The 26700-nt window shown below is 45.0% G+C and overlaps 1 protein-coding gene across 1 annotated transcript in view; it reads right to left on the reverse strand.

Moving 5' to 3' along the window:
• Positions 1–18219, reverse strand: part of Kif3c (kinesin family member 3C) — a 41226-nt gene extending 23007 nt beyond the window's left edge. The window contains exon 1 of the mRNA XM_076833176.2: positions 16082–18219. Within this exon, the coding sequence (XP_076689291.1) occupies positions 16082–17626 (1545 nt within the window). The 5' untranslated portion in view covers positions 17627–18219. The remainder of the gene's footprint in view (positions 1–16081) is intronic.
• Between the last annotated feature and the right edge of the window lie 8481 nt (positions 18220–26700).

A 26700-nucleotide genomic window follows, 5' to 3' on the forward strand; every position in this document is an offset into this window, starting at 1 on the left:
AAATGGATTCCTTAGGGGCCTGGTTTGTGGTCTGATCTCCAAATTGGGGACACATGTGTCCAATTTAGCCTGGGTTCTTGCACTTTCCTCAGCATTTTATGTGACTCTATCATTCTTTACTCTTTGCTACCTAATAAAAAGAACTTAACCAGTGGCTTGGGAGGCTGAGATAGGAGGATTGCAAGTTCAAAGCCAGCCTCAGCAATGGGGAGATGGCTAAGCAACTCAATAAGACCCTGTCTCTGTATAAAACTACAAAATAGGGCTGGGGATGTGACTCATTGATTGACTGCCCCTAGTTCAATTCCTGGTACCAAAAAAAAAAAAAAAGACATTAGTTTTCAAATTTTGCTGCATAGTGTAATCACCTGGGAAGCTTTTAAACCATCCAGACCTAGAGAATCAGAACATGCCTTATACCTACACCAGGTGACTGTTAGTACATTAATGTTTGGCAAAGTCTACTTTAAGGGGCATACTATTTTGTGGGAGGAGGATACTGGAGGTTGAACCCGGGGATGGTCTACCCCTGAGCTACATCCCCAGTTCTTCTTATTTTATTTTGAGACAGTTCCACAAAGTTGCCCAGACTGATCTTAAACTTGCAATCCTCTTGCCTCAGACTCCCAGTTGCTGGGATTACAGGCAGGCACGCACCACAGCGCCCAGCAAGAGGCATACTATTACATTATTATTTTTCCAATGAAAGCTCAAAGAAGTTAAGTAACCCATCCAAGGTCACATCATGCCATTAACCTTGAACAGAGAATCCAGTCACAGGCCCACCTGACTCCAAAGCCCAAGTCCTTCCTATGACAGTCATTTGTCGAGTGCCTGAAGAAGCAGGGCCAGCTGAAGGAAAATCAACAAAATCACTCTTCTAGCAAAGAGAAAAATCACATCTGACTAATGATCTCGGAAAACTGTTCTTTCAAACTGGGACAAAATAGGTTATTACAGCACATAGAAAGCCAGTGACCAGAACTCTGGATGTTAAAATGCTCCTGGCAAGGTTGTACTCAGAGGCTAAGTTACATAGGGAGTGAGGAGACCAATAAAGGAAAGTGCTTCTTCATAAAGGGACCATGGATCAGGGAAAATAAACAGAAATAAACAAGCATTTCTCTAGACGGAAAAATGCTCAAGTGTTAGAGGATAGGACAGATCTGTCAGAAATTGTGCAAGAGAGTGCACCCAACACCACAGATGATTTGGTAAACTACCAGAGAATTTCCAGACCACGTGAACTGACCTAAATAAATAAATAAATAAAAATAAAAAGGACAGGTGAGCTTCAGTTACAGTTTTACATTTTTTGGGGAAAAAGATCCTAACTGTACTCATTAAATGATAACTGTGCACAATGAGACAGAAAAAAGGGGGGCAGGGTGAGAAGGAGGGAGTGATTCTCTGCTGTTCCCAGACCCTGGCTTAATATGCTGCCACAGTGAAGACCCAGTAGCACCAGCCAGGTGTCATCATGAAGGCTTTTCTGTGACAAGACAAAAAACATCATTCCCTTATAGAGAACAATGATACAGCTGAATCTGGAGCACTGTGTATAGTCCCTTACTGCCTCTCTAGAGAGAAGATCCAGAGAAGGGCAGCGAGGTTCTCCCAGGGCTATTATAAGAGACTAAAAAACAGGACTCTGCAGCCCGCAAAGACAAAGAAAGGTTAAGAGGACAGGCCTGGAAACTCACACTTCAAAATGGGTGTGAGAAGGAAAGTTCCAGAGTTTTCCAATCAGTTTTAGTGCACAGAATAAAAATACTTTGAGTTTTGAAAGCAGCAGTTATTAGAAGAAATAATAAGAAACTTCTTAAGAAAGAACTAACTAACTAACTTAAGAAACTTCCCTTAAGTTTTACTGTTTGTTGAAGGCAATGAATGTACAAAATTTGTTATCTCAGGAGTTGGTACTAGAATAAATACTCAACAGTTTATTCAGAGATTCTAGGGACATATTTTTAATCATTTATTGTTTTGCTCTCCTTTCAGAAAAAAAATTACACAAACATCAAAATAACCCCAGAAATAAAACAAAATGAAAAACTGTTTTTTTCCTACCATGGCTAATCAGTTACTTTCATTTTTCTTGTTTTTGTTCCCCCCAGATTTTTCCTTATCCACAGATCATTTTTTCACTCCTGTAGACATGCTAAAAATACAAGCTAGGAATATGCCAAGCATTTTCTTACTTCCATAACATTTCTGATTATACTTTTATTATTACATAATAATATATAAATTAGAATATGTTTAATTATAAACACCTTTTTACATATATATATATATATATATATATATATATATATATTTTTTTTTTTTTTTTTTTTTTTGGTACCGAGGGATTGAACTCAGGGGTACTTTACCACTGAGCTATATCCCCCAGTCCTTTTTTTTTTTTTTTTTTTGGTATCAGGGATTAAACTCGGGGCACTTGACCACTAAGCCACATCCTCAGCCCTATGTTGTATTTTATTTAGAGACAGGATCTCACTGAGTTGCTTAGTACCTCGCTTTTTGCTGAGGCTGGCTTTCAACTTACCATCCTCCTGCCTCCGCCTCCTGAGCTGCTGGGATTACAGGCGTGCGCCACCGTACCTGGCCATCCCTAGTCCTTTTTATTTCTTATTTTGAGACAGTCTTGCTATGTTGCTGCCTTGAACTTGTGATTCCCCTGCCTCAGCCTCCCAAGTCACTGGGGCTACAAGGAAGTGCCCTGGAGTCAGCTTTACCCAGTTCTCTAATCCATCTGGGCATCACTGGGCAGAATTTGAGGGGCCCATGGGCCTGCCATCTTATGCATCAGCCAAGACTGCAGGGACCCCACATCCCAGCCGTCCTTCCACCTTCATTCCCATGACATGATTCTCAGTGCTGGTTCCTGATGACCTGCTTCTGCTTCCTATTAAATGTCCTTGGATCTTGAACTCTGCTTCGAGACCTTTCCTGCTGTCTGGGCCCAGAGCTCCATGAAGAAAACTCCTGGATGATGACTAACTGCCCATTATCCCCGATTCCATTTGTGCAGTGCCCCTCTGCTTCTCTGCCAATCTCGCCAGGCCCAGCACAGACGTGAACTGAATGAAAACTGATTTTGCCTTATTGCTTCCTCGCCAAGTCTGGCCCACTTACCCAAGCCCACGCTATCATCAAGCCCGGAGAACAGGACCAGTCTTATGCTGTGAGAGGGGGCTGGCTCTGGCATGAAATCTGTGGCGAGGGCCTCAGTCCAGGTGCAAGGTCTCAGTCCCCTCCTTCTCCCCAGTCTCAACCCATGCTTTTTCACCCCACACTGTGCAATATATCACATACCAGCTTCCTTTATTTGCTTGGAAACAGGTTTGGGTTGTTTTGCTTTTTATTTTCCCCATCTTTCTGAGGATAGCAGGGGTCATCTCTTCCTTTGCCTCAGAGGTCTGTATCCTTAACCATCACTACAGGGGGCTGTGAAAGACAGGGATGCCTACACTCTCAGCCCAATTCAGGTTGGGGTACATAAAGCCGAGGGCCTGGGAATGTGGAGTTCTGCCCCCGAGGAAAAGTTCCCTGGAGCTCTCAGCCCCTCCAGTCAATGCTTCCTTTGTGATCTTTCAGGGCAAAAGAGTATAGGTGGGTGGTGCTGTGGACAGGACTGCATTTGGTCCTGCTGGTTCTAAATAAGTCCAGTGTGACTAAAAGGCCAGCAGAGGCTGTGGGGGGTGGAGGAGACCAGACTGGGTGCTCCAGGACACTAGCACTGACTCTCAGAGTAGCCAATGGGACCTTGGGAATTATCAACCCCAAACCCTAAGCTTTACAGATGAGGAACCAGGGCCCGAAATGGAGCCCTCGAAGCCTAGAGTCTCCCATGAAGGACTTATTTGTGTGTATCTTCTTTTATTGACTCTATATTTTCCAAATAATTTACCAGTTTGATCGGGGCCCTGGTTCCAAGTGTCAGGCAGGTAAGTTGCTGTCACAATTAATAGCCAGGACCAATACAGTGACTGTGTCAGCTTGTGCCTACAGCTGAAAGCCTCAGAGGCTCATCTTTCCCTATCCCAGCAGTAGATAGAACACAAAACCAGAGGGAGGAGAAAGGAGGCCCCAGATGTCATTAAGTGCTGACCTGGAAAGCCAGGATGGAGACAGCAGGCAGTGCCAGCCACTCTTTGGGGAAAATACCAGCCATCAAGTGTGATTTTCCAATGACAGAGGAGCTGAACAGGCTCTGCCGTGCCTCTGCTAGCCTATCTGTGACATTCTGCAGGCAACAGGCGTCTCAGGTATAAACTGCCATATACCTGTGGCTGGGCAAGGTTCTTCGTACCTTAACCATCTTATTTAATGAGCACAAGAGCCTTATGTAATAAGGATTTTAATTTACATTGGACATAAAACTAAGGCAAGAAAAAAATTTAAAGAAAACTAAAGGTCAGACAGGTAAAGTGACTTGCTCAAGGTTGTGGAGCCAGTAAGAGCCAGGGTAATGTGTGTGTGTGTGTGTGTGTGTGTGTGTGTTGAGGGGAGTGCAGAACAGGGGCTGAATCCAGTGGTGCTCTACCACAAAGCTACATCCCCAGTCCTCTTTATTTTATTTTTGAGACAGAAGCTCACTAAGTTGCCAAGGTTGGCCTCAAACTTGCAGTCCTCCTGCTTTATTCTCCCTGAGTGGCTGGGATACCAGTTGTGCACCACCAGGCCCATTGACCAGGATAATATTTGAACACCAGCCCCCTAACTCTTTGGCTGTTCCACAGCTTTCTACAGGTAGAAATGTGCCTTAGAGAGAAGCAGCGTTTGGTATTTGTACCCTTCCCAAGTCGGGAAAGCTCAGAGCACCATGCTTTCTCTTCCATGCGGAACAGGCAGGGCTCTGCTGAAGATGATTCTGCCCATGTGTGGCTTTCACGGGGGCCTCTGTAATAAGTCAGTTAGAGCTCTTACCCGTGTGCTGGAGGAAGGTTGTCAGTATCACTAGAGTCCCAGAGAGGCCAAAACCTGCAATGCTCATGGGAAGGGCCACCAAGAATGCTGGGCATATGAATCAGAGCACCCCAGTCCTCCTATGTTCTGCCACCCTCTTATAATATCTAAGGTATTGGCTCTCTGGACTTCAGTGTTCTCATCTATAAAATGGGGGAGAATTCTGATTCCTTGCAGGCTTTGGGTAAGAAGGGTGAGTTAAATGATGGAGGCAAAGGTGCTTGGTAAATGGGCAGGTACAACCAAAAGTCAGTGGTTACCCACAGATTCAGTGCCTCATTGGTAGGTGTCCCCCAAGAGCAAAATACAACAGCTAGCTCAACAGATCCTGCTTTTACCTCTTAGAAAATACAGCTACATAGTCTACTGTCAGTCTCAGACCTCTTTCTCCTTTTCTGGTTCCCTGACTGCAGGTCTTCAGGAATCAGCAGTAAAGGAAGAAGAAATGAGAGACCAAGGGGAGGGGACGAATAGGGCTATTTTCAGATGAATAGTGCTATTTTCAGTGATTCTCTACCCTGGGGATGTAAATCAGGACATTGCTCTGAGTTTCCTCCTTGGATGGCTCAAAACATAACAAAAATATCTGATGTTTCAAGTGCTAGGAATTCTCTTATCAGAAAAAGGAACAATTAAGAGATCAGGAGAAATATTGGCCAGAAAGTGAGGTAAGCTAGTCCCAGCTTCACAGGGGAACTAGGTCAGAGTGCACAGACCACCTTGGAGGAATGCAGAAGGAAAAATAAGCCCTTCTACTGCATAAGTAACCGTGAACACCTAGGCTCACCTCACTGTGTGTTTCTCCATTCTTCCTCATGTATTTGTGTTTTCTAGAAGGTTTCTCTTCAGCATCCAGGATACAATCCCAGATAGCAATATGCTACAGTGTCAGAACCAGATGAGACCTTCAGGTATTGACACATGAGGTTCAGGGCCCGGAGAGGTTAGGTGGTTCACCCTGGGTCATGTAGCCTCCAGGATTTCAGTCAAATCTCAGTCACTCCTCTCTATCCCTTGCTGCCACTCATTCAGACTGTCTCTGTTCCTAGGCTCCTCATCTTCTGCTTTCAAGGGGAATCTGCAAATGGCGCATGAAGCAAGGAATTGTCTACTGATGATTTCTTAAAACCCCTGGAAGCAGAAGTGACTTGTCCCTAAGTTGCAGGATTATCAATAACGGGGTACAACTTAATATTGTTATCAACCCGAGATTTCTCTCAATTATTGACTCACGTTAAGCCAGTCTTCCAAATGGATATTAACACCTCTTCTATTTTTTCCCTTTTCATTTTTTCCACATTTTTAAATTGGTATATTACAGTTGTAATGATTTGTTGTTACATATCCCATACATGCATACAATATAACAAAATAAGTTGGCCAATATCACTCTTGAGCATTTTTTTTTTTTTTGGCAGCGGGGGCGGGGGGTACTGTGAATTAAATTCAGAGGCACTTTACTAATGAGCGACATTCCGGCCCTTTGTATTTTTTAAAATAAAGTCTTGCTATATTGCTGAGGCTGGCCTTGAATTTGTGATCCTCCTGCCTCAGCCTCTTGATTATACCTCAGCTGGGATTATAGGCATGCATCACAGTTGGTTTGTTCCTGCTTTTTTTTAAAAAAAAAAAAAATATTTTTGTAGTTATAGATGGACAATATGCCTTTATTTTAATTTTTTTTTTTTTAACGTGGTGCCTGACACATATGAGGCAAGCACTCTGCCACTGAGCTATATAGCCCCAGACCTGGGGATTAATCTTTTATTTGTTTATTTTTTAAATCACAGAACCCCAACAAAGTTTTTTTCCTTTAAAAATTTTACATTAGGACTGGGGATATAGTTCAGTTAGTACAGTGCTTGCCTTGCATGCATAAAGCCCTGGGTTCAATCCCCATAACCACACACACACACACACACACACAAATTACATTAGTTTTTAAATAAAAAAATGCTTATTGTAAAAATAAAATTTAAAAAAGGTATGAACTAAAAATAAAAGTCCCCTTCCATATTATAATCCCTAAATATGATCCCAACACCAGTGACTTCTTTTGTGATTCCTTCCAGAAATTTAAAGAATTTAAAGATGAAGTTAACTATATCCACTGACCTATGTTCTTGGCCATGGTACATAAAATATTTGTTGATTATATGAATGAGGGTGCTGGGTTGAGGTCAGAGGCTGAGTATTTGCATCATACGGAAGGACAGAGATGAGTTAAGTATCCCAGGAGATAAGAGTTCCCACTGGGGCCTATTAGCCAGGGATCTGGCACAAATCCTTCCTTTCTGATCTGGTATTGCAATGTGGAAGATCAGGAGCTTTAGAGTCAGGCAGACGAGGTTCATAATTCTGGCCCTACCACATCCTAGGGGTATGACTTTGGGTTCTTCATTCCTTAATGTGCCTTAATATCATTATTTGTCACAGGGATTTTTTTTTTTTTTCTTACAGTACTGGCAATTGAACCCAGGGGCACTCTACCATTGAGCTATATCCCCAGCCCTTTTTATTTTGAGTCAGCATATCGCTAAGTTACCCAGGCAGGCCTCAAATTTGTGATCTGCCTGCTTCATATCCTGCCTGCCTCCCAGTTGCTGGGATTACAGGCATGCACCACTACACTCAGCTGGTAGTCGTTACCTGGGAGGAAAGAGAGACAGAAAGTAACTCTGAGGGGCTGCGATTGTGGCTCAGTGGTAGAGCATTTGCCTAGCATGTGTGAGGCACTGGTTCCAGACTCAGCACCACATAAAAATAAATAAATAAAATAAAGGTACTATGTCCATCTATATGTGTGTATGTATGTATGTATGTATGTATATATAGAAAGAAAGAAAGAAAGAAAAAAGAAAACAAAGTAACTCTGAGTCTAATCAGGAGGTAATGCCTAGGAGTTAATGCCTAGATGTTAAAAATTCTAGGGGCCAGGAGTACAGCTGTGTGGTAGAACATGTGCTTAGCATGTGCAAGTCCCCTGGCTGAGCTCCAGCATCAAAGGATGAACAAAAAATGAATAAAACTTCAAGATATACCAAACAATAAGTGCAGGTAACCTATAAGCTAGGCACAGAGGTCTGCCTTGTACAGTTTCCACTGCCACAGAGCTGGATCTGTGGGAAGAGGGACCATTTTCTTCTCCACTTAGACATGCCATCTGGTTCAGCAGCCTCTGGAAAGATGTCTTGCTCAGACTGGCTAGGTACAGGGCTAGCAAGCCCATAGGAAAAACGTGTCCTTCTTGATCTGAGGTCCTGGCCTTTCTTCCTGGTCCTCAGGGCACAATAAGAACATTATGTCAGCCAGCCATTCCATCCAATCCCCTCCCAACCAGGGGCTGGGAATGACGAAGGGCAATATGATAACACAATCCTCTAGCTGATAAACAGCATGAGAAACCCAACACCAACAAAAAGGCCTGCTGAGCCTCACCAAAATCTGAAACCCAGGACTCAGAAATGCATTAACCTTATATGCTTCCCACTGATCAAGTCTTTATGTTACAAATGCCCCTGGCACAGGACCATTCTGTTAACTGACCACAGCTCTCAGGGATGGAAAGGAATATAGGAACATGGGTACTGCTCCCTCTGATACCAAGAGGCCATGGGCTTTGACCTAGATGCCAGACCCAGCCTGGAATGTGTGTCACATGTTATCTCCAGTCTTCTCTCAAGGGTTTGATAGTGGAGGACTCACCTGTGATGGAGGTGGGGGTGCCCAAAGTCCCTTGGTCACCCAGCCCAAAAATCTCCAAGTATATGCATGGGGCTGGTGCCCTTGGGGCCATGCAGATGAAACAAGATCAGCTTTGGGAAAGAAGATGCTCCCTAGGTTATTGGGCAGTCCTTAAAGAAGGTGACCACCCCTATTTGGAGATTAACACCAAGGTCAGGACAGTGGAACGATACCGAGGATTCAACTGTCTACAGAACTTCATCTCCCAGGAGAAGTTGCTTTTCCCCAAAAAACCTGTTGTCCCCTTCACCACCCACTTTCTTCTTTCTCCTTGCCTCTGTGACCCTATTTCTCTCTCCCCTCTTCATTGTCCCCCTCTAGTTCTCTCTTGCCTCCCCCATTTTCTTTCTTCCTCTCTTCTTCTCATTGTCCTTGATTCTTTAACTCATCGTGATAGAGAACTGAAAATGATCTTTTATTATTAGTTGAATCCATGCAATTTAAACTTTAAGCCCTCTTTTAATTTTCAAAAATAAATGAACCTTTTGTATTTTGCTATAAAAGATGCTATTTGAGGACAGATGTAAGCAGGTCCTGTGACCCCACCTCCTCACTATCACACCTTGTGTAACCCCTCCCCTTGTTCCTGAGCGAGACCTGTGACTTACTTCTGACCAAGAGAGGATTGCACGTACAGGATCAAGATGGAGTATGACACCTCTCTTGCCAGAGCCTCTGCCTCTGTCACAGCCTTTGAAGAAGCAGGCTGCCATGAATTATATAACTGCAAGGGCATGAGTGCTGTCAACAACCAAAGAGTTTGAAAGTAGAGTCTTCCCCACTCAAGTCTCCAGATGAGAACTCAGCCCTGGCCAGCATCTTGATTGTCATCTTAGAAAGGTCCTCAAGAAGCCATGAGTAGACTCCTGATCCATAACAACTAAATAATAATAAATATGTGTTGTTTAAAAAAAAAAAAAGATGCTATTTGAAACAATTAAGAACTCTTAAGAGAAGGGGATTTATTTATTTACTTATTTGGTACCAGGGACACTCAACTACTGAGCCACATCCCCAGCCTCATCCCCCACTTTTTTAAAATTTTGAGACAGGGTCTGGCTAAATTGCTGAGGGTTTTGCTAAGTCGCTGAGGATGGCTTTGAACTTGTGATCCTCCTGCCTCAGCCTCCCGAGCCACTGGGATTATAGACAAGAAGGACATTTTAAAGATCATGTAGTTCTATGGCTTTTCTGATCCATCAGTTCCTTAGAGCACTACATCTAATCCCTTAGACTGATGTTCAGTCTCTCCTTGAACATTCACAGGAATGGAGACCCATACTTGATTGAAGCATGATTGACATGTAAAAAGTTGTACAAGTTGTACATATTTAATGAATTCAGCTCCAGGAGTTTGGGGATAATTATACACCCATGAAATCTTCACCACTACCAAGGCTACTCATTACTTCTTAAAGCAACCCAATGGACACAGTACCTTTACTTTATATATTTATTTTTATGTGGTGCTAGGGATTGAACCTCGTGCATTACACGTGCCAGGCAAGCACTCTACCTCTGAGCCTCAACCCCAGCCCATTGAAGCAATCCAATTTTAACTATTAAAAAATTCTTTATATTGAGCTTAATGTGATTCCATAATTCCCTCTCCCTGGTTACCAGGGACAATCCAGGTTACAAAAACAGTGTAACCAGCAGGACAGGGAGGACATGTTGGGGTGAAAGGATGGGGTAGACCAGCCAGTTGTGAAGTCTCCTATTGGATAACTTGCATAGGCAGCAAGATTGAAAAGAAACATTACAGTTAGACTGTTTGGCTTTGCCATTGCTAAAACATGATATGCTTGATATTTCAGGAAGTTGGCCAAGTGAAAACCTCCATTCAGCTGTTGGAGATAATTACTTACATTTATGTGCCAGGAATTGTTTAAAGAGCTTTACACGGATTATCTCATTTAATTCTATTAGTAGCACTATAACATAGCTATTATTATTATTACCCCGTTTTACAGATGAGGAAACTAGTAAGTCACTAAACCCAGAATTGTCTGGTTCTGATGCCCAGATCCTGAACCCAGCAATCTGTAGCATCAGAACAGCAGAGAGGCCAAATCAGGAGACCTCAGTCTGGGAGGGTCAAGAACAGAGAGCTGGGGGTCTCATCTGAGTCTTCTTCTAAAGATGAGCCCCCGCAATCTCCATTCCTAGACTTGTGCTAGCTTCTAACCATCCCCACCAGCCCACCTGTTTCTGCCACCTCAAATCTGAAACATCTACAATAGCTACTATCATTTTTAACACCTTCCCTGCAACCAATATAAATACTAATTCCTGATAAATACTAATTCTTTAAACAGAAAAGGGCATCAAATTTTATGTCAAGCTGGGTGCAGTGGCTATAATCCAGTGTCTGTAATCCCAGTGGCTCAGGAGGCTGAGGCAGGAGGATTCTGAGTTCAAAGCCAGCCTCAGTAATAGCAAGGCACTAAGCAACTCAGTGAGACCCTGTCTCTAAATAAAATACAAAAAAAAAAAAAATTATGTCAAACAAACCTGAGTTTGAATAATTGTGCTCCATACAACATTTTTCTTGGAGGGTGCTTGCATAGATTAAGTAAGATGATTTGTATATGATACAGCAATTGGCAGAAGTGAAGTGTTTAGTAAACTTCATTATTATTGCCATTACTGTTATTTCTCAGGCCTAAAACTCCCTCTCTTATACCCCCATCTATGATTACCCCCATGCATAAAGGTAGGAGAAAGAAAAGCAATCGACAAAGGGATAGTAAAATTTCAGTGTAGTTTGTGCTCCCTGTGGTGATAGCATCCCTCTGGCTTTGGGGTCTCCTTCTGCAGGGTTTCTTCTTTACATTCGCCATGACAGAGCTGGGCTCTGGCCAAGACCCCAGCTTTCTCCCTGCAGACCTACTTACTATGATCATATCCTAATGCTGTTGTTTCAACCTCTCTTCAATTTGAGCCTGTGTTTGGTGTCCTCTGCAGCCTATGTCTCCCCCAAAACACTCTTCTTTTCCTTCTGAGTAGCTAGAATCAAAGTTTTAGAAATCATCTCGTCTAGCCCCTCAAAAATTTTAATTTCAAAATTAAAGCAGTCATTTAAAAAAAAAATATTGGGCTGGGGATGTAGCTCAGTGGTACAGCACTTGCCTAGCATGTGAGAGGCCCTGGGCTTGATCTCAAGCACTATAAATACATACACAAATAAATAAATATGCATAACTAAATTGAGTAAAGTGGGACTTTCCCAAACCAATCTACACAAATTCATCAGTCATCATGTCAGTATGTGCATTGTGCAAAAACATTTGAGTTTTCTCTGCATTGTGGGTCTGTGATGTTACTTATTTCTATTTCATAAGCCTTGACTGCTATCAAGTCTCCCAACTCTCTGGAGATCCACAATCTAAGTATGGATCACTATTGATTAATGGGAAATAGAACACTGATAGCAATCACAAACTCTCACACCTCTGTCCACACTAACATCCCTCTGAGGCCCACGGTATAAACATAGTAAATATGGCTAGGGTTGTGGCTCAGTGGTAGAGTGCTCGCCTCGCACGTGTGAGTCCCTGGGTTCGATCCTCAGCACCACATAAAAATAAATAAATAAACAAAACAAAGATATTGTGCCCAAGTATAACTTAAAAAATATTTAAAAAAACATAGTAAATATGGTAAATGCAAAAAGAGCTTACAGTAAATATAGTAAATAAGAGAGATGAAAGGAGATTCCAAGGAGACAGCCCTGGTGTTTGTACACAGCAAGGGGAGAACAAAGAGAACTAGGAGCCTTGGAGGTGGCAGGCTGGGAAGCAGGCGAGACAGACGATGAAATGAGTCAGAGAGTGAATGAGGGCACTGGGTCGCCTCAACTGTGGCTTAGCTGCCCCCAGAGAGTGGTATGAACTGGAGGAAGGGACTGGGGATGATGAGAACTGGAGATGATGCCATAACTCAGAACGTGGGGCCAGGAGTGAGTTGAAGATGGGAAGTAAAAGCTTGGCTAATTTCTAGGCGGGACCCTTGCTCCTGATTTCGGAGGTCTCTGAGATCTCTTCTGCTTGGCTCTGCTCCCTGCCTTGGCAGGGTTATGGCAAGGCAGCTGGGATGGCAGGGTAAGGAAGGAGTTAAGCAGACAACAAAGATGTCAGTGCTTGAGATCACTGGACCCCTGCTTGGCAGCCAGAAGCCACCCTGTGGCTGCTAATGCCCTCCATTTATTTGGTGCTTGATCTCATTTAATCTTCAGCACAACCATCTCCACTGCGCTCCCTTAGGAACCCTCAAACTGTTTCCACCATCCCAGAAACATACCATGCTGGACCAGCTGGTGCCTTAGGGGCTGCCACCAGAGGCTGGGCCCATTCTGGGCTTGCTCCCTACTGTTTTTCCTGGACTGGATGTGACAAGAAGTCACAGGATGTGGAATCATTCGCCTCCTGGAATTTCCCCTTGCTTAGATCTGAAAGCCAGCACATAATGACCATTTCACCCACTCCCCAGGGAGCTATGTCAGCCTTCTCCTCCTCATTAGGCAAATGAAAATCCAAGGCCTAGAGAGGCAGAGTCCTTTGCCCTGAGTCACACCATGAACAAACAAGGAGGAATCTGACTAGAGCAAGTGCAGATTTGGGGGTATCAGAAAACCTGGGTTCCACTACTGGCTTTGGCACTAACAGCCAAGGTCACTGACCAGGCTCCACTTCCACAGCCTTGCTTTTCATAACTGTCAAGTGGAAACAGCAACACCCATCTCTTGTGCTTGTTAGGAGGATTAAATGAGATTAAGATGGCAAAGTGTTATGTAAAAACAAATTACTGATTATCAAGGAACACAGGTAACCTGATGACCTTGGAAAAACGGAAAGTTCTGGACCAAGTATGAAAATTCTGGGCTCTGCTCAGTTCACCTGTGTGGCCCTGGGCAAGTCCCAGGCCTCAAGTTTCTCAAGGGCCCCACCAGCTATAAAACTGTGGTGTTACATGAGCTATATCTCTAGTGAAAGAATTCCAGCACTGGCCACCCTGATAGCATGCTCTCTCTCTCTCTTTTTTTTTTCCCTCTTTCTCTCTGTCTCTCTCTTTCTCCCACTCCCCCTTCCCCTCCATCCCCTCTGTTTACTAAGACAAGGCTGACCGTTAATTACCAGGCTCAAGCGATCCTCCTGCCTCAGCCTTTCAAATAGTTGGGACTACAGGTATATGCCATCCTGCCCAGCTACACCCTGATCTCTTAACCGTTCTTTTATCTGTAGCTCACATTGCCTTAGATCCAAGAATTTTATTGAGGGAAGGTAGTCAGTTCTCTGTAATAAGAACCTTTGCTCTATCCCTTCTATCTACTTTCTCAGGCAACTTGAGTGTCTGCACTCTCCTCCCTTCTTAGTCTTTGTTCCTCCCATTGCCTCCCAATTTTGATGGGGTGGGAGATTTCTTGGTAGTGTAACAGATTAAAAAACGGACCAGGGGCTGGGGTTATGGCTCAGCGCTAGCACACTTGCCTGGCATGTATGAGGCAATGGTTTCGATTCTCAGCACCACATATAAATACACAAAATAAGGGCTGGGTATATAGCTCAGTTGGTAGAGTGCTTGCCTTGCATGCACAAGGCCCTGGGTTCTATCCCCAACACCAAAAATAAAAAATAAAATAAAAGTAAATAAATGAAATAAAAGGTCTATCAACAACTAAAAAAAAAAAAAGGACAGGTAAGATTTCCCAGTTAAAAATGCCAACTTGCCTAGATTCCCTCCCTGTAATGGAAGACTTGGCTAACTGCCCCAACTTAATATCCTGCTTTTCCCAAGATAGCCCAAAGGGTGCAAAGGCTCTGATCCTTCTTCTGAGGAAGCAGCTCAGCATAACCCTGGCTGAGCTCTCAGAGGTGAATTAAATATTAAACACACAAGGCCAGAGCCCCTCAAGCAGCAGCACATTTCCAGCACAGACAATGCCTATAGCTTGGCTATCATTCTTCCAGTGGCTGTGGGCTGGCCTTTCCTACTCCCAGCCCACACTCCTAAGAAGGAAGAAGAAATGGCAATGTTTTGCTCTTCTCAGCAAGCTCAATGTTCCCTGTGTCCTTCCTCCAACCCCCAGTACTGAAGGTTTCAAGGAGCTAGAGATGCCTGGAACATGAGTTGCGGCATCTGCAGCATTGAAATTTAACAGGTTTGTGACTGGCTAGGCAGGGGCCTCATAGCTCAGCCTCACTTAGGAGCTGGAGGCTCCCATGGGAAGGGAACAGCTCAGGAAGGACACTGAGGTCCTGATATCTCTCAGGGCAATGGGAAATTGGAGACTACTAAGATGAAGCCTGGGTGTGCAGGCCATTTGGTTTTTTTCCTTAGATTAATACAGGTCACAGAATTGTCAGATTGGTAGAACCTCAGAGATCACCAGGCTAATGTTATATTTTACAAAAAAAAAAAAAAGAGAGAGAAACTGAGGCATGAAGAAAGGGGAAAACAATGTACACAAGGTTATTCAATGGGCTGGAGAAGAGCTAGGCCTAGACTCTAGGGCTCTGGTATAACAGCCCACCATACATCCTGCTTGATTCCCTGAATCTTCTTCTTAATGACACCAAACAAGGGGCCTGACACTAAATGGACCTAGCACTGCATGGCCTAATGGACAGTTTTCATAGGGAACAGAATCCACTCAGGTTCCTGCCTTGACATTGAAGAAATAAAAAGCATAAGGTCCATGGGTTCCAGCTCAGTTTTGCCACTTTGTAGGATAAACCTTGGTCCTTTCACTTCTCTGAGCCTGAGTTCTTCATCTAGAAAATAGGGATTTAAAGGTTAGGGGTGTAGCTCAATAGTAGAGCGTTTGTCTAGCATGTGCAAGGCCCTAGGTTTGGTCCTCAGCACCATTAAAAAAAAGGGAGGAGGGCTGGCTAGTGTTAAGGATCAGGTAAGATCATGTGTGAGGCATTTTGTAAACTGTGAATTACTATCTGAATGGTAGAGATAATATGATGTGAGAGGTCTGAAGATGCTGCAGAGGGGAAAAGCATGGTGTGGGAGAGGCTGTGCAGGAGCAAAAAACCACACTCCCATGGGGTGGGGCCCTGTCTGGCCATCCACAGACCTGACTGATCCTGGAGCCACCAGAAGAGACTGACACTCGCAGGTCAAACTGCCCCAAGTTCATTGTCTTGACAACCCCAGCCACTTTGCTTCGTGTGCATGCATGTGCCCAACTGTCAATTGCAGCAATTTGCCTGGCTGCTCCAGGGCAGTGGGTGGGGCATGGTGCTGAGGAAGGATACCCCACTTTGGGCCAGCTCACAGACCCTCAGAGAAGAGCTGGGCAGCCAAGACCCTTGCAGGGACTTCTCTCATGCTGGGGCTCCTCTGGGGCCCTTACCTTGTACTTGGCTGCAAGCAGCTCTGTGGCCTGCTGCTCCCGCCGCAGGTCCTCCAGCATCTTCTCCTTCTCCTCCAGCAGCTTCTGCTTCTCCTCACTCACCAGGCTTCGGTCATCCTGAATGGCCGCCTTCTCTTCCTCCAGCCGTTCCTTCTGTTCCTGAAGGTAATTCTCCATATTCTTCTCCAAGGCTGACTCCAGGATGGGTTGGGGCGGGCGGTGGTTGTTGTTGTTGTCATCATCCTCTTCAGCCACCCAGGCCTCAATCACTGGCCCTTCAGGGTACCCAGCTGGGGCCGACACAGCCTTCTTCCTGCGGCTACTCTTCCTCCGGGGCCTCTTCCCCAGCATCCCCCTCTTCTCCAGCTGGGCCTTCAGGCGGGCAATCTCCTCCTGGAATTCCCGCAGCAGCGTGTCCTTGGGATCCTCATTCACCCGAGGCTTGTTCTTGATGTTCTTGGCTCGATTGGCAAAGCGAAGGGTGGAGAGGCTCTCATCATAGCTGTGAGAAGCTGGCCCCAGTGTGGCCACCATGATGGTCTTGGCATTCCCGCCCAGAGAGTCCTGGAGCAGCCGGGTCAGCTTAGAGTCCCGGTAGGGGATATGGGTGCTCCTGTTACCCGCCAGAGCAGCAATCACGTTACCCAGGGCAGACAGAGAGAGGTTGATTTTGGAGGCTTCCTTAGGTCTCTCTCCACCGCTGCCACCACCACCTCCATTGCCACCGCCACTACCACCCGTGGACTGTGTGGCTGTCCCTCCAGCTGTGTTAGGGCCTGCCTTGTTCTGCCTCTCACTGCCAGCCAGGTCCACCAGGTTGAGCTTCCCCACACGGATGTGGTCCTGGCCATCAGAGCCACGCTCACTGCACTCCACAGTGATCACGAAGATTGCGTGGGAGCGGGAGCTGACCTCATTCATGTGGGTGCTGCCCACCGCACGGGTCTGGTTCCCCAGGTTCATCACATGTTCGATCTCTTTGACATTCTTGGTGACAAAGGAAGAAAGGTCCTTGATGTAGACCCCTGTCTCAGGGTTTTCCTTCAGCTCTAGCCTCTTGCCTGGCTCCTTGGAGAGAAGGTCTCGTATCTCCTCCTGGTAGATCTCCAAGTAAGAGGCTCGGACTAGGTACTGCTGGTTCTGGGAGCGGGAGATGTGGGTGAAGATGTGTTCAAAGGCGTTGGGGATGACCCCGCGCAGCTCAGGCTCCACCCAGGTTCCCTGCATCGTGTAGGTCTTGCCAGTGCCCGTCTGGCCATAGGCAAACACTGTGCCATTGAAACCCTGAAGCACTGAGTCTATCAGGGGCCTCACTGTTTCATCATACAGGTCTGCCTGCTTGGAACTGGCATCGTACACGGCGTCAAAAGTGAAGGTCTTGGGCAGCTCTCCAGGGGCTGCACGGGGGTTCCGCAGGGTCACCTGGCCCAGTTTCACGTCCATGGTCAGGATCTGTTCATGACCAGCTGCCTCCTCCTTCCTGCTGAGGGGGCGGCACCGGGCCACCACCTTCAGGGCCTCACTGGTCTTGGTCTTACTGGCCATCTTGCTGCTCTGTCCTTTCCTCTGCTCCCCTCGGCAGCCTGGGCGGTCCTGCTGTCCTGTTCCTTAGGTCGGGATCGGCGGGGCCAGCCCAGCCCCCAGGCGCCGCTCTTCAATCCGCATGCAGCCTCCTAGGGTGGGGATGCTGGGAAGTGGCCCCGCCGCTGCTGCAGTCCGGGCCTCCACTGCTTTCAGATCCTCGGTGCACCGGCCGGGGAGGTAGAATTAGGCAGAATCTCCGGGCAGCCGCGGGAGCAGCGCCTGCCGAAGGGCAGTGCCGGGAGCCCGCCCCATGCTGGGGCAGAGGGAGCGCTGCTGTAAACAGCTCCGGCAACAATGAGATAAAGGAAGAGGAAAATGGGATGGGGGTGGGCGGCAGGGCTGTCTTCGCCTCCTCCTCCTCCTCCCTCTAGGGATTCATGGCGGGGGCTGCCGTGCGGGGCGGCCGGGGGTCCCGGCCCTCCCGAGGGCAGAGGCTCACCTGGAGTCCTGCCCCGCAGCTGGGGGATCATTCATTGCAGCCAGCGCGGCTGCTGCTGCCTCTGCCTCCGCCTTCCCCACCGCCGCCACCGGAGAATGAGAGAAAAACAGAAGGGGATGGGGCGGAGCAGCGGCGGCGAGAGTGATGTTGCCGCCGCCGCGCTGCGGCCCCAGCTAAGTCTCCCGGCTCGGGTGGGGCAAGGGGCGGGGCCGCGGGGCGGGGGCCGCAAGCTGGGCGCGGCCCGTAGGCGCGGGACCCGGGTGCATTGCCGCCTGCACCCGGTCGACCCCTCCCGGATGACAGGCTCGGGTGCCGATCCAGGTCCTGAGCCCACCAGTCGGATGCAGCGCAGCCACCGCCCGCCGTCACCCCACCGAGCTCGAGCATGCTGGGAGATGTAGTCCTGCCTTTGTTAACCGGGTTCTGGCAGGTTGCTAATGTCTTCTCCAGTCCTCCAGTCCCGGAGCCCCTCCCTTTCCCGCGTGAAACCCTCGAGTGACTGCTGAGGTTGCACCATCCACGCTTGTTCCCTCCGCAGGCACCTTCCTGCGGCTTCCGCTGTTCCTGCCTTTCTGTCCACAGATGGGTACATGTCACCAGTTTCCCTTCAGGGTGTCGCCAGGCCTCGAGGAGCCTAACTCCTAAATGTTTCTGGAAGTTATCCTTTCCACTCCCTAACCTGGTTTACTTCTGGCCTTCCTTTTATCTCTGCTGGAACCAATGATTCCTCACCTCGGGTCCACGAAGGCACACTAGCTCCTTCTGCAACTCCTCCAACGCTTTCCACATGCTACAAGAGCCTATCCCTCTTCTGACCTCCCAGCCTCACCTCCACTACTCTCCTATGGAGATCTGCCTCCAAACATTTTATCTAGCACTTGCTGAGCACCGGCCCATTGGAGGAGCTGCGTCATTCTCATCCTCAAGGAGCACAGATTCTAGGAACCATGTTTTGTTTCTTTAACTGGCTCTTTGTTACACCCATGTACCTTTGCCCAGAGATCCAATCACTCTTCTGCACGTGGTTCCGTGCCAGTTGGGCAGAAGGAGTACTTCCTCCTTCATGAAGCCTTCCCTAACCAGTCCCCCCCCCCACTCCCCTGAAAGAGAGAATTTGCATAAAGCAAAACCTGATTCCAGTTCCAATCTGATCTCCATCCAACAGTGTGCCTTTGAGCAATTACTTACTTTGCTCAAAGTTTCCTCATCTGCTCAAAAGAATTGGAGATGAAAAGAAATAATATCTGTATCACAGAGTGGTTGGAATACTCAAATGAAACAATGGATCATGAGGTATCTTACCAATGAGAAACCCTTAATATGGGTACATGGCCTGGCTTCAATTGTCTGACAGTATCTTCTTCCTTGAGTCTCCTAGATAGACCAAGTGGGTGCTTGGTGTTCCTCTTTGAGGTCTTCATATTTTATGCCTCTAGAATACAAAGGAAGTGTAATTAGTGTAGTTCCACAAGTCCACGGATCAATGTTCCACTCGGCAAGGGGAGGTGAATCATGGACTGAGCTGTCCTTATTTTTCTCCATATGAGATTCAGATGAAGGATAGGCTATTACCTGAAACTTCAAAGTCCTTCTTCCATTTGCAATAATGCTATTCTGTAGATACCAAATTGTTGAGTTCTTAAAATCTGAAGAACTTATCTCCTCACTTCTTCCCCATTTCAAAGTCTCTAGGACTTGAATGTCAACTAGGATAGAGGCTTGGTTTGCACACTTCTGAAGTTTCTGGGCCTTCCTCTCCCTTCTCATGATTAAGCTCCACTGCTTGTGATGATCTTGGCTTTGGGGTCAATTACTGGGTGAGATTTTGACCTTATAGACTAACATCTCTTGGCTCAAGCAACAGACTTTTGGATGCACCATTTGTTTCTTAAGCTATATTCTTATTTAACTTGGCTTTGGTTTTTGAACACCCTTTCTCCATTTTGGCTAACACATCTGCCGCTACAGTGCTGGATAAAATGGATCTTTACCCTGTTCTCACCACCTGATGTTACCACCTGGCAAGGCACCAACCCAGATCCTTCTGTATGGAAGATTGAAATGCCTTTGCTTACAAGATGTGTGACCCCCCAGGAAATTATTTAATTTCTCTGAACAATTATTTTCTCAGTGGGATAAGTAAAGATAAGAATGCTTACCTTACTCACAGGGCTTACATAAAATTAAGTCAGATAACATATGTAAAAACTCAAAGGCTATAAAAAGAACTCAAGAAATTATAGTTTTCTTTCCTTTTGTCCTTTGCATTCAAAGCTGTTCATGTTATGTGTTTCCCTTTCAGTACTGGTTTCAACCATTCTTCCTCCCTCTTATATTCTTGAGTCTCTAGCCACTCTGACTTGCTTGAGGTTCCCTAAACATTCCATGGTTGGGTTTTTTTTAATAAAATGGATCCTCACCCTGTTCTCACCACCTGATGTTACCACCTGGCAAGGCACCAGCCATATTCTTCAATATGGAAGACTGAAACCAGTCCAGACTTCCCTTCTGAGTTCCAGACCTATATACCCATTTCTCTAATGGACATAGCGACTTGGATGGTTCTCCAAGAGCCTGAAATTCTATTGTTCACATTGAACTCATCATTTTTCCCTCTAAACTAGCTCCTCTAAATATGGTCATTAGCCCTATAAACAGCACTTCCCTCACCCCTAATATATCCATTCAAACCCCAAATACTGTCAACTGAACTTCCTAAGTATTTCTCAAATCCATCGACTTCTTCTCCAACTTCCATAGCCATTATCATGGCCAACCCATCATCTTCTCTGGTCTGCTCTCCCACAATATCTTCCAATCTGGTCTCCCTTGATCCCTACTCATCTATTCTCTACAAATTAATCTTTTACAGACATATATCTGATCATGTCACTCTAGGTGGAAAACCTTCCAAAGCTTTTCATTGCTTTTTTTTTTTTTTTTTGGTATTGGGAATTGAACTCAGGGGTGCCACATCCCTAGCACTTTATTTTTTTTTTATTTGTAGACAGACACAATATCTTTATTTATTTATTTTTATACAGTGCTGAGGATCGAATCCAGTGCCTCACACGTGAGGCAAGCGCTCAACCACTGAGCTATAGCCCCAGCCCTCCTAGCCCTTTATTTTGAGGCAGGGTATAGCTAATTGCTTATGGCTTCACTCAGTTGCTGAGACTGGTCTTGACTTTCCATCCTCTTGCTTGAGCTTCCTGAGTCACTGGGATTACAGGCATGAGCCACCATGCCTGTCCTCATAGCTCTTAAGGTAAGGTCCAAATCATTAATGCAGCCCACAGGGCCACCTACTTACTGCCACAGGGCTTTCATATACTCTGTTTCTGCTACTGGGATACTTATCTTCACCATCTGTATCCAAATTCCTCCTCTTTGTGCTTCAGGTCTCCACCTGAATGTCACTTTCTAAAGGAATTCTTGTTCTCATCCTTCCCTGTTCTTTGCTTCACAGAACTCAGCATAATTATCATTAATTACTTGTCCACCTCCCTGTTGCTCAATGAAAACAATAAAGATGTATCATGTCTGTTTTGTTTTTTGGTAAAAGGAATTGAACCCGAGCCACATCCCCACCCCCCTTTTTTAAATATTTTATTTAGATACAGGATCTCGCTAATTTGTTCAGAGCCTGGCTAAATTGCTGAGAATAGCTTTGAACTTGCAATCCTCCTGCCTCAGCCTCCCAAGTTTCTGGGATTACAGATGTGCACCACCACACCTGGCTCAATGAGTATTTTTTTTAAAAGTTGTAGATGGACACAATATCTTTATTTTAATTATTTATTTTTATGTGGTGCTGAGGATTGAATACAGTGCCTCATACATTAAAAGCAAGTGCTCGACAGCTGAGCCACAACCCCAGTCCTCAATGAGTATTTTTAAAATAAATTAAAGCCTTGTATGACCATCACTCTTCTAAGAGATTCCTTTGACACTCCTGACTCTACCATCAGAATTAATCTTTCCTCACCTTATGATTCTATAGCTTTGCCTTTTTTTCCAGTGCTAGAGACCAAACCCAGGTCTTCTAACTAGTATTACAGTCACTATAGTTAGACCTTTACTGTGGTTAACTGATTCTGTCTCCATCACCATAATGTATGCCCCCTGCAGACAGGGGCTGTGGATTTTGTATTTGTGACTTCTTTCCCCATACCCAACATGTAGTTACACACTGTTCATGATTGTATATACTTTAGGTAATCAATATTGGGTATTAAACAAGCAAACAGATGGTCAAAGAAATTTGGAACAAGAAAATGATGAAATGAGACCAAACAGTGACAATAATAGGCCCTTATGTGCACAGAATGATCTGTAGTTCATAAAGTATCATTGTTCTTATTATCTACTTGGCCCTCATATCAATCTCCAAAAAAAAGGGAAAATATGAATATCTCTTCAGATTGATGAAGTGACTAGGGAAGAAAACCCAGCTATTAGGACTCCAACCTGGTAGTCTTTCTATGGGGTAAACTCACTGAGGGGGCAAGTTGCAGTTCAGTTGCTTCTTAGTCCTGGTTTGACTGATAGCTTCATGGGGCACAGGCCCATCCTTGACTTAGTGGGAGGAGGAAGAACCTTTGCTTCATTTTCTTTGATAACAAATTTCTTTTTCCTCCAATGCGATTCCCATACCAGCATCTCTTGGTCCCCATGACAGCCAGAGTATGACTATACAATTCTACCAGGAAGACAGAATTCCCTCTTTAATAATCCTGGGGCCCACAAATTGATGTTCAAATGCAATTAATAATTTAGGATTTGGATTTACCCTGCAAAACTAAGTGATGCCAGCAGAGGGAGATATGACCATGTGAGAAAATTACTGGATGAGCTCTATTTCTACACTGTCAATTGCTAAGAGGTTATCTAATAATAGATTTTCCAATGTGTCCAAGACTATATTTTGAAATTATGTGTGTATGTATGTATGTATGTATATATGTGGTGCTAGAGATTTTTGTTTTGTTTTGTTTGCTTGTCTGTACTGAGAATTAAACCTGGTGCTGGGGAATGAACAGTTTATTTTCTATGATCTGTATTGTAATATCTGGTGAATGGAATTTGTCAATCAAAAAAAAATTTTTTTTAAATCCAGGTAAAGGGCTGGGGATATAGCTTAGTTGGTACAGTGCTTGCCCTTGCATATACAAGGTCATGGGTTCAATCTCCAGCAACACACACACATATACACACACACACACACAAAGAAGCCAGGTGAAGTGCACATCTGTGTAATCCCAGTGACTCAGGAGACTGAGTCAGGAGGATTGCAAGTTTGAGGCCAGCCTTAGTAATTTAGCAAGATTCTATTTCAAAATAAGAAAGGGTTGGGGATATAGCTCTGTGGTAGAGTGCCCTTGTGTTCAATCCCTAGTACGTCAATAAGTAAATAAATAACATAAAAGAATTTTAAACCTGAAAATTTTTTCTAAATCAAAATATTAAAAAGGAGTGGTTCAGGGCTGGAGTTTTGGCTTAGTGGTAGAGCGCTTGCCTACCATGTGCGAGGCACCGGGTTTGATTCTCAGCACCGTGTATAAATAAATGAATAAAGATCCATCAACATCTAAAAAAGTGTTTTAAAAAATTTTAAGGGGTGGGGATGTGGCTCAAGCAGTAGTGCGCTCGCCTTGCATGCGTAGGGTGCTGGGTTCGATCCTCAGCACCACATAAAAATATAATAAAGATGTGGTGTCCACCAAAAACTAAAAAATAAATTAAAAAAAAAAATAAAAGAGTAGTTCATAGAAGCTACCCTTTATTGTGAATCTAACAGGTGGGTTTCAGATGCTTTATTTGATCTTCACATTCACTCAGCTGGTAAGTGGAGGCTCTGGAACTTGAACTTAGTTTCTCCCACTCCAAAGACAGCAGCATCCCCCCCCCCTCACCTCCCGCCCGCGCACCCCCCCCCCATCCAGGACTGAGCCCTGAGGCTTGGTTCTCAATCTACTCGCTGCCTGGACTGACTCCCTCTTCTTCCTTCAACCATCCATTCCTACTCTTGCTTCCTCAGTAAAATGTTCTTGTCTCCTCTCCTTACCTTTATGGCAGATTGTGCCAGTGGTAGAGAGGTAGGCACGAAGCCCTGGGTTCCATCCCCAGCAGCAACCCCCCCCCCCAAAAAAAAAGAAAAAAGAAAAAGATTTCTTCTATTTTGCCACATTTAAGTTTCTTATAACCAAATAATTTAAGAACATTTTTTAAAAGCGTGCTGATCATACTACAAATATATATTTTTTTAATTTGTAGTTTTTGGGTTAATGGTTCCAAACAAGGTAGAAAGCAGTGGCAATTGAGATTTCAGGTAGGGGGTGAAGAGGAGATAGCAGGCTTGGCCAGTTGGGCCATTGCCAAATGGGAACCCAGGGATGGAAGTGGCCTGGTGAGGAGGGGGACTAGGGCCAGCCTATAGAATTTTATTTTATTTTATTTGTACTAGGAATTGAACCCTGGATGCTTTATCAATGAGCTACATTGCCAGACCTTAAAAAAAAAAAAAATTGAGGCAGAGTCTCACTAAGTTGCCAAGGAGGGCCTCAAACTTGTGATTCTCCTGCCTCAATCTCCTAAATCACTGGGATTACACGTGTGCACTGCCACCCCTGGCCTATTTCTTTCTTTCTTTTTTTTAGCATGCTACACATTATTGTCTTCTCTTAGCTTACACACAACCCCTCAATAAATCCTACTGGGTTCTACCTACAAAATCTATTGATTTTGACTCCAAAGTATTTTTTAATTTTTTTAGTCATAGATGGACACAGCATCTTTATTTATTTTTATGTGGTGTTGAGGATCAAACCCAGTGCCTCACACATGCTAGGCGAGTGCTCTACCACTGAGCCACAACCCCAGCCCCTTGACTCCAAAGTATTTTGTGCCACCTACCTGCCTTAGTCCATGTCACCTTCATGTCTCACTTGGACACCGGAAGAAAATTCTAACAGGAATCCTTCTCACTCCCCTATTCTCCCTCTGCCACAGAACAGCCAGTGCCTTCTTTCAAAACTGTGAGTCAGATCACCCCACTTCCTGCTCTCAGTCCTCCAGTGACATCTTATAACTCTCCAAATGAAGCCCAAAGTCCTTGCTGGGAGGGCACACAGGTCTTCTGTGATCAAGTCCCTGGTTACTTCTCCTATTTCACCGCTCCATGTTCTCTCCTTACCTCACCTTGCTCCAGTGACAGGAACCTTGTTTCTCAATCCTGTGGAGAACATTCCAGTGCCGGGCCTGGGCGCTTGGTCTTATTTCTGCCGGTGAGCTTTTCCTTTATTATTATACATGGCGTCTTCCCTCACTCCTTTCCACTCTGTTTCCAAATGTCACCTCCTCACAGAAACTCTTGTCACCACACTTGCTATCACACTTTTATCTCTTTCTTTTTTTTTTTTTTAATATTTATTTATTTATTTTTTTAGTCTTTGGCGGACACAACATCTTTGTATGTGGTGCTGAGGATTGAACCCCGGCTGCACGCATGCCAGGCAAGCGCGCTACCGCTTGAGCCACATCCCCAGCCCACACTTCTGTCTCTTCATCACACTATATCCTAAATCTGTTTTTGTTTTCTCTCACAACACTTAACCACAATATGACATTCTAGATATTTCTTTACCTGTTTGTGGGTTATCTACCCATTAGATTCCAAGCACCATGGGGACACACGCCTGGAAACCCAGATACTCAGGGGGCTGAGGCAAAGTTTGAGGGCAGATGGGGCACCTTAGAAGAGACTAGGTGTGTAGCTCAGTGGTAGAGCACCTCTGGGTTCAACTAGAACCTCTAGTACTGGGATTGTGGCTCAGCGGTAGAGCTCTGGCCTAGCATGGGTGGGACACGAGTTTGATCCTCAGCACCACATAAAAATAAAGGCATTGTGTTGTGTCCATCTACACCTAAAAAATAAAAAACTAAAAATAATAATACTTAAAAAAAAAAAGATTGCAAACACCATGAGAGAATTTCAGTCTGTATCCCAGTGCCTAGAAATATGATTGGTTAATAAGCTCCCAGGAAATAGGAATGAATGGCAAATGAATAATGAATAAATGGAGGATGAAGCTATTAGCAGGCTTTACAATCCTCATTTTGAATGGCCACTTAACTTGATGTATTTTTTGTTGTGAAACATCAAATTGAATCATATGAATTGATATTTTTTAGGGTCTCACTAAATTGCCCAAGCTAGCCCAGAACTTGTGATCCTCCTATCTCAGTCTCCCAAATGGCTGGGATTTTAATAGGTATGCACCACTGTAGCTGACTTGCACCTGGCTATTTTTAAATTCTACATAAACTCAGTATGTATTCCTTTGTGCAGAATTTTTTTCCTTTTTTTATTTTTATTTTATTTTATTTTTTTATGGTGGTGCTGGGGATTGAACGCAGAGCTTTATGCATGCAAGGCAAGCACTCCACCAACTGAGCTACATCCCTAGCCCCTACTTCCCATTTCTTTTGAAAGATTCTAACAGACACCAGAATGGCAATATGTAAATCAATGGTTGTGCAACTGATGTGATTCTGCAATCTGTATATGGGGTAAAAATGGGAGCTCATATCCCAC

Source organism: Callospermophilus lateralis, chromosome 14, assembly GCF_048772815.1.
Source record: "Callospermophilus lateralis isolate mCalLat2 chromosome 14, mCalLat2.hap1, whole genome shotgun sequence".
In the NCBI taxonomy this organism is placed as follows: Eukaryota; Metazoa; Chordata; class Mammalia; order Rodentia; family Sciuridae; genus Callospermophilus; species Callospermophilus lateralis.